The sequence below is a fragment of the Sminthopsis crassicaudata genome, chromosome 5 (genome assembly GCF_048593235.1).
Source record: "Sminthopsis crassicaudata isolate SCR6 chromosome 5, ASM4859323v1, whole genome shotgun sequence".
Lineage (NCBI taxonomy): Eukaryota > Metazoa > Chordata > Mammalia > Dasyuromorphia > Dasyuridae > Sminthopsis > Sminthopsis crassicaudata.
The window spans coordinates 131,842,993-131,857,368 of NC_133621.1; the positions used below are offsets into that span (position 1 = coordinate 131,842,993).

A 14,376-nucleotide genomic window follows, 5' to 3' on the forward strand; every position below is an offset into this window, starting at 1 on the left:
AATTTTTATCTAAATCACAGGTGAGAGACTCCTCTCCTATCTACCACTGGTGATAACGGCAGAGAGAATATTAAATAGAATATAACCATTTTGTTCCATTTTTCTCTTTTTTTTTTTTTTTTTGGTAACATCTAGTAGAGTAACCAGGAAAGTTAATATATTCATGAAAAATCTTGAGGTAGTGTAGACAGAGAACAGATCTAGAAGTGAAGTTCTCATTCAAGTCTTGCCACTCACATATACTGCCTTTGTGATTCTGAGGCAGAGCAACCTCTCAGTGCTCTCCAAGACTAAAAATTTCTTTTAAAAAAAAAGTGCTGATCTGCATTATTAGAGGGAATTTACTCACTAGGAGCTCCTGATGCCAAAGAAACCATAGGTCTGATTTAAAAGGAGGGAGGTGCGGAGGAAGCCTTTGTTTGCAAGGTTAATTTAATCTCACTTTTGGAAGGTTTAAAAAAAAGTACCTCAAGAATCTAACTTCTTGTAATCTAACTATTTTTATAATTTGTTATGAATAGAGAAACAAGCAATCAGAATAGATTTGGAAAACCCTATAAGAATTCAACAACCTAATATAGAAATAGATGTTTGATGTGAAAAATATTTCACACAAAACTTGGTTTAACTAATTGTATTGAAGTCTCAGAAAAAACCCAATGCTTGTTAAGAACAAAGAAAAAGAAAAAGGTCCAGTGGTAACAAGTTAAAAACTAGTTAGTCATGGCAATTCAATAAGGTTAAAAAAAAAAAAAGGTCAAACAAATTTGTATATATTCTAGCCTAAGAATTTTCTTTCAGTAATTTTTCAGCAATCAGTATATTTTTATTTGCCATTTATATCATACATACATCTTTATGTGCTACAGTTGGACCAGAGGATTTGAACCAGAATCTCAAGATATACCATTTACTTCTTGTAATCTTGGTCAGATCATTTCATCTTTCTGAGCAAAATGAAAGAGTTGGACTATATGACCTCTGCTTTTAAATTCTGAATCTATATTTCTGTGTATATGTATTTCTATTTGAATATATCTTTGCCTGCCTCCCTCAATTTCTCCTCCCCTCCTCCCTACCTCCCCATCTTTCATCTTCCACTGAAATCTTACTTTAATTCTAGAATTTAAACTCCTCGAGGGCAGACACCATTTCATTTTTGTCTATCTTTAGCTTCTAGCTTGTTCCTTGGCCCATAGCAGGCTTTTTGCAGGAGTGATTGTTTTAGCATGGCACTGGGTCTGGAGTAGAACATTAATATTTGTGAAAAGAGGGGCAGAAGGGAAGAGAGTGAGAAGAAAGAGAGAAGTGATAGCATTCTATGAAAAGCTGAGGCAGCATGAGTCAGTTATGTGTGTGTGAAAAAGATGACATAGAGATATTATGAAATATCTATTGTGTGACAGTTACTGGGCTAAATACTGGGGATACAAATAAAAAACATGCCAGACAGCTCCTTCTCTAAAGGAGTTTACATTCAAAGGGGGAAGGACAACAAAAACAAAAGAGTAAAATATGGGGAGTGAAATCAATAAAAAAAAAAAACTCCAGTGGTATTTAGGAAGCCTAACAGTGAGGACCTGTATCTAAGTCTGTAGGAATGGGGGAAATGGTAAAAATCAAGGCAAATTCCAAAGACAGGAACTCTTTTCTATATAGCTAGATGGAAAAATTGAGTCATATCAATTTCAGTTTGGGAGCAGCAATGAATGTCTATTAATCATATCTGATATTTAATTACTTTATCTGTGTCAGTATTTAATGAACCCCTTTTAGTTTCTATAGGGAATAAGGGGAAGGATCAAACACAAATGGACCTGAAGCTCGCTGAGTAGTTGAATTTGAGAGCTATGCACGAATGCATCCAAACAGTTTGAGAAACATGATGTGTCTCTCCCTTAAACTCCTGATCTTCCCCTTCCTCTTCATATGGTACTTGACTCAACTCCAATTTGAACTCACAAAGGAAAGATAAGCAGTAAGCAAAAATGAGTTTGTCATACTTCTGCATGCAAAGAACAGAGGACTTGGTTCACATTGGGCTCAGTTCTCTTGGTGAGTAACTCCCCTTTCCAAAGGTTCTATTAACTTCAAAGGGAGCTCCATGCATGTAAATGATTATATTTATTGGATGCGCCAACTCTTTCTTAGCCTCTGGGCACAATTAGAAATATCATAGAAAAAAAGGTATGTCTGTGAGTTGCGCCACATTTGATATTCTATGGAAAATTTTCCATAGAGTTACAGATATTAAAAATCCTGCCCAATGGTGCACTTATATGTGCTATGATGTTTCCTCATCAACCAGCCTTTCTTATTAGATTTTTGTGTTGAAAATGGTTTATGATGTTGTTGTTTTTTTGTCTGAAGAGAAGAAAACTCTTTTCATAGGGTTTGGTCCTTTGACAAACTAATGGTAAAATCCTGGTTTTCTATATAATCTCACACAGTTATAAACATAGAATATGTGGTAACATTCTTCCAGATTGCTTCTATGTTGTGTTCACACATCACCTCAATAGCCATAGATTACTGAAAATTTGGTAAACACCAAAGTTTTTGGCAGTGACGATTAAACAGCAGAATGACAGGGTTTTTATGAATGGGATGATGCTAATGAAGATACATTGCCTTCTATCTTGTTGCTAACATCTATATTCCTTGGAAGTCCTTTCCATGCAATTTACAGTCGTAACCCTCCCCACCACTCTATTAGACATGAACTTCTTGACTGTAGGTATTGTTTTGCCTCTCTATATTGTATCCCCAGGACTTAGTTCAGCTCTTCCCATATAAAACAAAACAAAACACTTTAAAAGTGCTTTTTTTTTCATTCATTCATTCATATTGAGAACACTTTTTCCTTCTAAAACTATCATTTTACTATCATGGTCCATGGTCTGAGCTTTTTAAGAAGAATCGAGTTTTAGATAAAGGCAGTGGTATACACGATTTGAAAATAGGAAACAAAATCAATAACAGCTCATTTCGCATCTTGCCTCTGACACTAGCTGTACCACCAAAAGCAAATTACTAAGTCTCTCTGAGCCTCAGTTTCATTAGCTTTAAAATGGGGATAATAACTCTAAAAATGCCCCCCTCACAGGGCTGACTCAAGTATCAAATGATGCAATGTATATGAAGTACTTTGCAAACATTAGAATACTATATAAATGTCAGTTATTATTATTAATAGTGATCATACCTCTGGCTCTGATTCCTAAATGAGACACTTAGCTTTTCCACTTGGGTCTCTATGTTTACATAGCATTCACAAAGAACTATGAAAGTGCTTTAGAAGCAGCTCCATAGTATTATTAGTTGGAATTTAGTGTATGGACAACAATTCAGGTGGTACGTTTAAACTGTTCATTATTCAAATCTCCATATAAATGCCAGAGAGTACTGAGAATAGAATGCTTGTCCTTGAATGATGAAAACATTCACTGAAAATGTACCCACAAGTGAACGATAGTTTGAAAAGCCACGAAAGATTTATAAAAATGTTTTGATAAACAACATATCTTACAAAAGGCTTATTCTAACCAGCCTTACTCTCTACACACAAAACCATTTAAAAATCATTTGAATGTATTCTGAGTCACTTGTAAAGGAAAATTAAGCAAGGACGGCCTGATTTTTAGTAAATATTTATAGAGCAAAACAATACGAAGCATATATAATAATCAAAATTCTAGTGAAAATGTGTGCAAGTAGGTTTATTTTGAAAGGAAAATTCCTACTCCCAGTGTCATAGCCAATTAAATTCTCCAGGTAATGACCCCATTTGCATAGCGAGCTGAACCCACAAGTGGGAATTTTAATGGGCACACCACCTGAGTACGTTAATTGAGAGTGACACTACTTGAACTAGTTTTGTGCTTACCCCACTGAAAATTCTACTCATATTATTTTTAATGTCAAGCTACAAGTCAAATTTCAAGATGATGGATTTGTTCTTTTTTAAGCACTGAGTTTGAATAAAAGAAATGCTTTAATTCTGTTATGCATTGCATATCTTTGCTTTAACTAATCTATAGTTCTGATTCTTACCCTTGCCTCATTTTTTCAGTGATTGGAATTTAATTTTCTTCATTAATTTGTGAATAATTAGATAAAAAGTCTTCAGCAGTTAAATTGCTTTTGGATTACTGTTTAATGTACTTTTACAAGAATATTATAGTTAAGCTGGCATAATAGTTTACTAAAATGTAATTGTGTAAATATGCCCAATTATTCTTTCTGAGGATCTAATAAAATTTAATATATTATGCATCCATAGATATCTTCCTTCTCTGTAAACCAATCAGCAATAAAGTCTATTTGCTGTCGAGCAGTTAACATGCAGTGTCATCTGAGGTTGCTACTTTTAGAGGTTATTTTTTCTCATCTTTGAGGCACTGTTAGGGTTCTTGAAAGTATTTTGCATTCTGATTGGGGATTCTCCTTTGAAGCCCACATTAAATGAAGCCATGATGTAGTCTTTACAACTTGGACAATCAGGCACATGGTGAACTATGATTTCTAGGCTTCTGGATAGGACATTTAACTCTTCTTTTGTTTCACTACAACATAGCTGGTTAGGTTAACCATTTGTAAGTTTCTGAAACCATACTTCAACATCTGTAATTGGTGCAGGATCAAGCCGATTGGCTCCATCTTTACACTGTTACCTACCAAGTTAAGAAATAGATTGGTTCAATATAAAAACAGCAGGGCTGTTTTTAGAAATAGTTACTAGTGTCCAGTCTTCAATATGGTTTGGCTTCCTCCTATAATGAGATCTTTTCGTTCCTTGCTCAACAGGGCTTTATTCTTTCTGAAAAAGGCTATGAACTGTGTCAAATGGATAAGGGGCTTTTATGCACCCTCTTTCTTGGTCTTGGAACTAAAATCCTTTGCCTCTAACCCCTTTATACAACAGCACTTAGGGATCTTTTCCATTTTTAAAGCTAAACTTAGGAAACACTTGCTTAAACTTCTTTTCCCTCCCCAATTTTGTTAATAATTGTTTCCTTACATGCTTAATATGGTGATATATTTTGTATGACTGTACATTTTGGTAATGGATTTTGGTTTTTTCTAGTCTTTTCAATGGGTCAGGAATAGGAAAGGGAAAAGAAGAGAACTGTGCACTGAAAAAACCTAAAATTGAGTTATTTGGGGGAAAAAAGTGTTAGCACAAAAATAAAAAAAATTATAATTATGTCTTTAAGCCTTGTTATTAAAAAAAAAAAAAAAACACCCGTGCAGGATAAAATACTTTATCAGTGTTTTAGGGAATTACATTTCATTTTCAATATTGGAATTCCCACTGAATGTAAGGTATTAAGGAGAAATACCAAGATCTTCCCCAAAGGATATTCACAATTCACAATTTTCCACATGAATTGAAGATAATAGTAGTTACAGGGGATTTACAATCTAGTTGAATGTTGAAAGAAATCTACTGATTCTGGTTGGTCAATCATAATTCACAAATAATGTTATGTTATCAAATAACCCCAGTAAAGAGATTAGAAAATATCTCCCTCCTTTCTTTGTAGAGAGGGACCATGGGTGTAGAGTACTATGTATCTTGCCATATTATTTTTATATGTTGGTTAATTTTTCTGAACTCTTTCCTTAAAAAAATTATTTTAAAGAATAGGTGGAGTGAGTTATAGAATGGCTTGGGGAGAAAAAGTATCTTCTTCAGGAATAAACTGACTCATTTTACAAGTTGGTAATAATCACTACTTAGAATTTAAGAAAGAAAACCATAAAATTTCTAGACTTCTACATAAATTTTATGATTATTAAGCATTTTATTTATACAAAATTGGAACTTAATAATAGCTAGATAGTATTTAGCTTTAAGGTTTGCTTTGTGTTGTACATTTTAAGAGAAACTATTATTTCCCTCTTTTATTAGTAACCAATTATTCATTTAGAATTACAGTTTTTCCCCTTCCTATTTCCTCATTCATAAATCATTCCCTATAGGTTATCTAGCTAGCATCTCAAGGGAAATAATGTTTTTTATATGTCTTTAATTCAGGAAGAGGACAGTGACATCAATCAGGAAGTGATGTCATGATATGTAAGTGAATTGGATTTAAATGAGGAGAGGACTGTAAAAAGTCACCACATTTCACCACATACACTAAAGTTAGGCTCACTTTCTCCTCTGGAGTTATCTCCAGTGGCAGGATGTAGATTTGATGATAAGATGAAATAGTTAAAAAAATATCCCCAACTAGGGCAGCTAGTTGGTGCAGTGGATAGAGCACCAGCCCTGAAATCAGGAGGACCTGAGTTCAAATGTGACCTCAGACACTTAACACTTCCTAGCTGTGTGACCCTGGGCAAGTCACTTAATCCCAATTGCCTCAGCAAATACACACACACACACACACACACACATCCAACTAGGAAAACTCAGACCTGATAAAAAGAAATTCTAGTCTAGATAAACTGTTGAATTCTGGCTCATTGTGTCATACAGTTCTGAAGTGAAGTGGATTCCCTCTTTTGTCTAGATTAACCAAGTCAGGGTGATATGGGCATAGATACATCTCTTTAACCAAGACTGAGTGACACTTCACATCTAACCCTCATTATAAGCCCACCTCTCATTCTAATATTAATTCTCACATTATTTGTTAACAAAACAAAGTTGATTTCTACCCTTGGAAACACCCACTCTTCCAGTGGCATGTAAGCATTAAGTGGGTTTCATGGGGGGTCTTTGGTTTCATAGAGATAGCTAAATGACTTTTATTCATTATTCCCTAGTCATAAGTAATAAAATGACTGCTAATTACTCAGAAACTATGGCTCTTGAACTTTTAGTATGTCACAACTTTTTATTTGATCTTGGCTACTGAAATAAGCACTATGATTATCCTCATTTGCTAGATTATGAAAATGAGGTTGATCACCATTAAGTGATGTGTCCAGGATCACATGACCAGTAACCCACATTAGAACTGTTCTTAATGACTCCAAGTTTTTTTTTTTTTCTTTTTTTCTGCTGAGGCAATTGGGATTAAATGACTTGTCCAGGGTCACACAGCTAGGAAATGTTCCGTGTCTGAGGTCACATTTGAACTCAGGTCCTGACTTCAGGGCTGGTGCTCTAACCACCGTGCCACCTAGCTGTCCCTCTGATTCCAAATTTCAATGTTCTGTCCACCAGACCACCTTGCTACCAACATGAAACATGATGAACTTTAGTAAAGAATATGAAAGATAGTAGATGTAGTTGCCTTTATTCATAGATGTTCAAAATTGAAAGGACCTCAGGGGATTATCTAATTCAATTCAAAATCTGAAGAAATTTTGTCTTTAAAAGATTACTCCTGCCACATTTAGCTGAAGTTACCTAGAAATGGTCACTTCACCACCAACTAAGCAGCCTGTTCTACTTCTGACTAACTTGATTTGTTGAGAACTTTTTCTTCTTAGATCAATCCTCAATTAACTTCTGTGTTTTCCATTCATTTATATTAGTTCTTGCTCTTTGGGGCCAAACAGGACAAATTTATTCCCCCTTGCAAATGCTTCAAGACTGCTAATGTGTCTTTTTCTTTTAGTACTCTTAACTTTGGTCTAAGCAACCTTAATTCATTTAAGTGATGCTCACGTGATGATAGATAACCTTGAGATCTTTCATTATTCTAGTCACCCACTTCTAGAAGCTTTCTACAATATCATTGTCTCTCTTAAAATGTAGTGTCCAGAAATGAACAAAATAATGCAAATATGTTCTGTACGAAGTAAAATATGGTGAGATTGTCCACTCACTATTTATGGATTCTGTACTTCTCAATACAGGCTAAAGTTTCATTAGGGACAATTAAGTAGAACACGGATAGAGTGTTGGACCTGTGGTCAGAAGTCTCATCTTCCTAAGTTCAAATCTGGCTTCAGATACTTACTAGATGTGTGATCCTGGGCAAGTCACTTAATCATAATTGCCTCAGTCCCCCATCTGTAAAATTAACTAGAGAAGGAAATGAAAAATGACTAAAGCATTTTTTTTTGCCAACAAAACCCTAAATTGGATCATAAAGAGTTAGACAAGATGGAAATTAACTAAACAACAAAATCTTCATTAGCTTCTTTGATGACCACATAAAAGTCACCATATAGGCTGATTTACACTAACTTTCCCTTAAATAATTCCAGATTTTTTTCAAATGAATTGCTAACTACACACCTCTCCCATATTATATGTGTAAATTGATCTAAAGTCAAATTTTAAAAGGGAATATATTGGGGGAAAAGCACCAAATTTGGAATGAGAAGGCCTAGTTTCAAATCCTGACTCTGCCATTTAACTACCCAAGTAATTCTGGGCAAGTCATTTAATTACTTCATTTCTCAGCTTCCTCCTGTTTAAAAAAAATGGGTGACGCTGTATGAAATGACATCAAACCACTAAGAAATTATTATTATCAACAATTTATGCTTATTAAATTACATGTTAATAGAGTCAGCCTTAAGTTTTTCATCTATTAATGGGTTGCTGGGGTTTTTTGTGTTTTTTTTTTTTTTTGTTTTTTTTTTTTGATCATGACTGTCATCAAATCTGTTAGTTATTCTCTCCTAGCTTTGTGTTATCTGCTCAATTGATAAACATTTCATTTCTGGTTTCATGAAGGCTGTTGATAAAAAATATCAAATAGCAAGAAGTCAAGCATAGATTCCCAGGGATATTCCACTAAAAATATTCTACAAATTTGGCATTCAACTAGTTCTCAATGTCTAGTCTAGAGGACCTGCTTACTGCAGATGAATAAAGTTTGTTTATCCATAGTAATATAACAAACATCAAAATTATTATTCTCTAAAATATAATCAAGGGTTTCCCAAAGCACTGAGCTTGATCATTTGCTTAGTCAAAAACCAACTTGCCTAAGATACAAGTTAAATATTACTTATATAATGTGATGGAAACTCCTCTAGAATAATTTGAATATTTCTGATGATTTTCACTCTCATGAGATCCATTAAATCTAAAACTCATGATGTACTACTTGCGAATGATCAGTCTATTTAATCATACAGTAAAAGTTAGCTTTTTAATAAGTTAAAGATGAAAATTTTAAAGTTGATCATGAGAAAATTTGCCAACTCAAATTCAATTTATACAAGTTTATGATCAATTTTTCAATAAAACAAATATCTGGTGCCATAATGCACTGTGGCTATTTGTCCACACTGGTATATTTATGTCCATTGATTATATTTGAGTGGCACAACCAACAAAATCAATCTTTTGGAAAATAAATGTAACAAGACTAAAACAAAAGTCTTAAATCACAACAACAACAACAAAAAAAACATTAAAAGAGAAAACCAAGATCAATGAAACAGTTTGGCATGAAAATATACCAATGATTCAACATAAAGCTGTTGTTTCTTTAATTTCAAAATAGTGTTCTTTAGGATAATACAAGATCCAGTTAATATAAAATTCAAAGACCACATTACCAATTTTTTAAAGAAAGGGAATGAGAACTCCCCCCCCAAAAAAAAACCCCAAAAACTTTTAATTGTAAAATATAGAACAATCACAATTTCCATAATTTTCAACAGAATATTTTGTACAGAGAAATTCTGAAACTGATGCTCAAGAGTACAAGTTCACATTTGTCTACTTTTATTTCTGCTTTGTTTTTATTATTCAAGGTGCTTACAAAATTATTGTCTAAAGTAGACAAAAGAGAATTTTGAGAATATAAAAATGAAATCCCCCTATTAAACTAACAATTCTCTGCTACAGAGACATATATTACAAAAGTGCTGATATTTCTAAAGAAAATTGCAGAATACACTTAAATGTCAGGCAGCACTCAATCAAAAATTATTTTCAGGAAAAAATGAAATAATCTGATAATTCCAGGTCATTATGAGACTTTCTATGTCTATACAGATGATACTCATAATTTGTAATGTTTCATATATCTAGTGAGTATATGGAATGTTAGGTTTGGGTACATATAAATATTGAGATTCTGGTTATGCATAAAATACTACAAAGCTCTTATATTTGTAGGCATTCTTTAGGAAAGAAAAGGAAATGGAATATTTATTAACACTCTATTTTAAATTCAATAGCTCAAAAGTCCTCAGTTTGTAAAATGCACCACAAGTAGGAGTAAAGACACGTTGTTGTTGCTGTTTTGCTTATTTTAAGTTCTGTAATACATGAAATAAGGTAGCTAAGTGGCTCATTGGATAGAGTGCCTGGCCTGAGCGAGAAAGACTTCTACTTCTAAGTTCAAATTCAGCCTTGAACACTTATTGCTGTGTGATTTTAGGTAAGTCATTTAATTTCTACTTGCCTTAATCCATAGGAGAAGGAAATGGCAAACCCCTCCAGTATTTTTGCCAAGAAAACCTCATGAACAGTATAATCCATGGGGTTACAAAGAATAGGATATGACCAAACAGCAACAACAATACATAAAATAACTTATGTTTCATACAAGGGATATGGTAACAGAAGGCACTTCTGAACTTGGAATCTGTGTCATGCATTTCCAAGACTAATGTTGCATGACTTTTTAAAAAGTTTATGCTAAAAGATGTCTGGAAAGTTAATTAGTTTGATCAGCCAGAGTCAGATACACCATACATTGACCTGACATTGTGAAGTCATTTTGGTCCTTTTCAATTATAAAGGACAACAGTAGGGAATGGGAAGGAGGAGAGCAATAAATTAGATACAAAGCAAGAAATATCAATCTAACCTCTAAAAAGAATTACAATCTGGAAAAATCAAAACACAGTAGGAGACACATAGTAGGGAAACATTCTAACAAAACAGATGCAAATGTTGCAAGTCTCAAATAATCTAGAACTCTTCTTGTCTTTTCCTACTTTCCTAATACATAAGGCAAAAATGTGTAGTATATGTAATTGATGATTTGGTTAATTTCAAGACTGGAAATCTTGAAATCTACTCAAATCACATTGGTGGAAATAAGAATTCTCATTGCATTGTTAAGGAATTTGTAATAACTGCCATTTTTGTAATCTGTCGTTTTAAAACTGGTTAAATTCCAATAGAAATCAAAACAATTCCAAAATTGCAAATACCCACAAAAGATAGCAGTTTCAAATTAAACCACAAATTTATTAATGTAATGGTGCTGGCATTTCCCCACTCTAAATATAGTGTATCAGCTTCATAACTTTTTACTTTGATCAACATAAAACCTCATAATGAAACTAAAAATATTATAATCAGCTATAACAAAATACACATTTTGGCAAGTCTTAACCAACATGTTTTTTTCCTTCTAAATACTGTATTTCTTACTGATTTAAAATGGCTATGTATACTTAATTGTAACTGATTAAGAGTGCAGAATTTTCATCTTAACTTCTTAAGTCTGATATGAAACTAAATTCTTCAAGTAACCAATGTGGAAAGCCTCTGAGACTTGAGTTCCCACAATTTTGTTTTTAAGACAGCTTTGAGTTTGTTCTCTCTAATTTAAACTATAAAGAACAGTTCATTTTAAGCATTAGTAGGCAAATAACAAAAATAAACTTTCTTTTTTTAAATACTCATTTAGAAATAAACGTGTTTGGAGCAAGCAAGCTTCCAGGAATGATTATCACAAATCTAGTTAAGAAGTAGGAGAAAAATGAATATTTATGTTGTTGTTTTTTCAAAATCTCCCATTAGTTAAATCAACCTATTACAGAAAAAAAAGTAATTACAATTTCACACATAAAACCATATACATTTGGTTATGATATGGAGTTTTCAAATATTCTTTAAAAAGAGGGTAGTAACAGTTCAAGTAACTGGGTTGTTTCATGAGACTCTTGTGACGCTTTTCCCTCTTATGAGAATTTTAAAAAGAAAAAACAGCAACAACAAAAACTCCAGTTTTGAACAAATAAAATAAGGGATAAATATTTATGATGGGAAACAAATTCCACAGCATTCCATACAGATTTCTAAACAGTCTGATGATTCACAACAGGCATCCATTATGCCACAATCCATGTCACAAGGACAGTTACAGTCATCTCCTACTTCATCACCACAGCAACAGCAGCAGGCCTCCGACGTACAGATGCCACATGATGCTTGTCCTAATACGATATTGCAGAGGGTCAGGAACTCACAGAACAAGCAGGCCAGGATACAGTGAACACAACAATCTTCATAATGTTCATTCAATTGTCAAGTATATCAAAGAGAGAAAGGGAAAAAAAATAATGTCAATAGAGGAATAATGACAACAGATTTTTCAAAAGTAGCAATAAATGTGGCATTTAAAGGTCTCTTTCCCTATCAAATGATAAAAAGGAACAAATATCATCTTCATTAATCAGATGGATCCTAAAATTTCATAATCAGAAAATGGAATCAATAGAGGAAATACAGAAAAATATTTTTAAAACAATTTAAACGGTCTAAAAATCATATGAGCTACATTTTCTCTGGTACAGAGATGTAAGTTTCTGACCAGGGAATCTTCCCCAGTATACAGCCTGACCCAAACATCCATATTGCAATTCACCATGCTCACCCTCCTTTATATCCCTCATTCACCACTACATCCCTTTTATTAAGCTTTCTGCCACTTGGGAGCAGTAATCAAATCAGCTATCATTGCTTAGAAAGAACGAGTCAAATAAGTACTCTAAATTAACTTAGAGTTTGTTTTCTTAAAAAAAAATGCTTGTTTAAAACTTGTTTAAGTTTCCTGAACTTGAAGCAGTCTCCTTCCTTATTGGGTTTATACTTTAATAAGGAAAAAGAGACCATTTAAGGGAGTGAAATGGAGTGGTATTCCTCTTTCCTTCCTTTCTTTTCCTTTCTCTTTCCTTTTTTTAAAACATGAGTGGGAAGAATATTATCAGCACTTAGTGGAAATTTTAAGTGCTTAATTTTTTTCACTCATTCATTCATACTGAGTAGAAATGAGCTTCTCTTCATTGGAAATTTTTAAAAAGAAAATGGATGATTATATATTTCAGATAGCTAATAGGATATTCCTGTTCATGTATGTGACTAGATGATCTCTGGAATTCTTCTCAATTCTGACATTCTGTGATTAAAAATAATTTTGTAAAGTTATCAGCATAAAAATGAGACAGTGATAGAATTGGCAGGCCTATTTTCAGTTGTAAATGTGAATCTGTTTTCGGTTTTACATCACTATGTGCTCTAGATTTAATTTCAAAATGAGTCTTTTGATGGCATGAATAGGTTATCTTACTCTTTAATGGTTTTAAAGGTCCTACATGCAACAATTTTTTCTTCAATTGTTTTCATTTGTGCCTAACTGCAATCCCATTTTGGGATTTTCTTGGCAAAAATATCATTTACCATTTCTTTTTCCAATTATTTTACAGATGAAGAATTGAGGAAAACAGGGTTGAGGGACTTGCCCAAGATCTCACAGCTAGTGTCTTAAATTAGATGTGAACTCAGGAAGACTAGTTTTCGTAACTCCACGCCTGACACTACCCACTGTACTATCTACCTGCCTCTTCTAATAAATGAGTAATGTTATGTACCAAGTATATAGCATATATTCTTCCCCTTTCAATGAAATCCCACATCATACTTTCCAATAAAATTTTAATTATCTTCCTCTGTGCTTACCTTTGCATTAAAATCACAAAATACTGATAAATTGTTCATTTCCAATTCTATTTAAATTTATTTTTTATTTATTAATTTATATTTCAAGATTTATAGAGGTAGTTTACAAAAAGTGAACTGGAAATGAAGAAACATTTCAGTTTTCATAAAACCCTCATCAATATCTAGAGACATTGCTGAGTGTGTAATACTTTTGTTTATGGTTGCCATTTTAATATTTACTGCATATGGATTTGCATTTTTTAAAAAGCAACAATCCAGTTAGGGCAAGCCATTTTTAAGACTAGCTTTGTTTTGCAACAAGCCTATGAGAATGCTGGCTGTATATCACAGACACTAAAAGTAGGTGCTAATGCCTTATGTACAGACTTTGGTGATACAAGAATTAATATAATAGTGGGTACTCATTCTAACTTGGCAATACTCAGGCTTTCTTGGAATTAAGCAAGAAATTTTATATAATGTTATGCACTCAGATAAGAATCTGGCTCTACTAGAAAGATCTGGTGTGGCTTAGTTCAGGAGCGATGAGTAAATATCTATTCCCATGTAAATAAAGAATATTAGACATTGGCAAAAGTCAATTTTAAAACATTGTGTATATATATATGGTGAAGTAGCCCTTGAAATATGTCAAGCGATGGCATACCTTAATACCTTGTTCTCATAGAATTTATATATTAATGACAATAAAACCTTTACATAGAAAATTAGCACAAAAATTAAATCCAAAGAATGACTTGGAAACATCA

At 33.2% G+C, this 14,376-nt stretch overlaps 1 protein-coding gene across 5 annotated transcripts in view; it reads right to left on the bottom strand.

The window, feature by feature from the left end:
• Positions 1-9,387: 9,387 nt before the first annotated feature.
• The window catches only part of MDFIC (MyoD family inhibitor domain containing), a 212,157-nt gene continuing 207,168 nt past the window's right edge, over positions 9,388-14,376 (bottom strand). For all 5 annotated transcript variants that reach the window (XM_074268248.1, XM_074268244.1, XM_074268246.1 and 2 more), the window contains one exon: positions 9,388-12,171. In XM_074268248.1, coding sequence (XP_074124349.1) covers positions 11,924-12,171 — 248 coding nt within the window. In that variant the 3' untranslated portion in view covers positions 9,388-11,923. The remainder of the gene's footprint in view (positions 12,172-14,376) is intronic.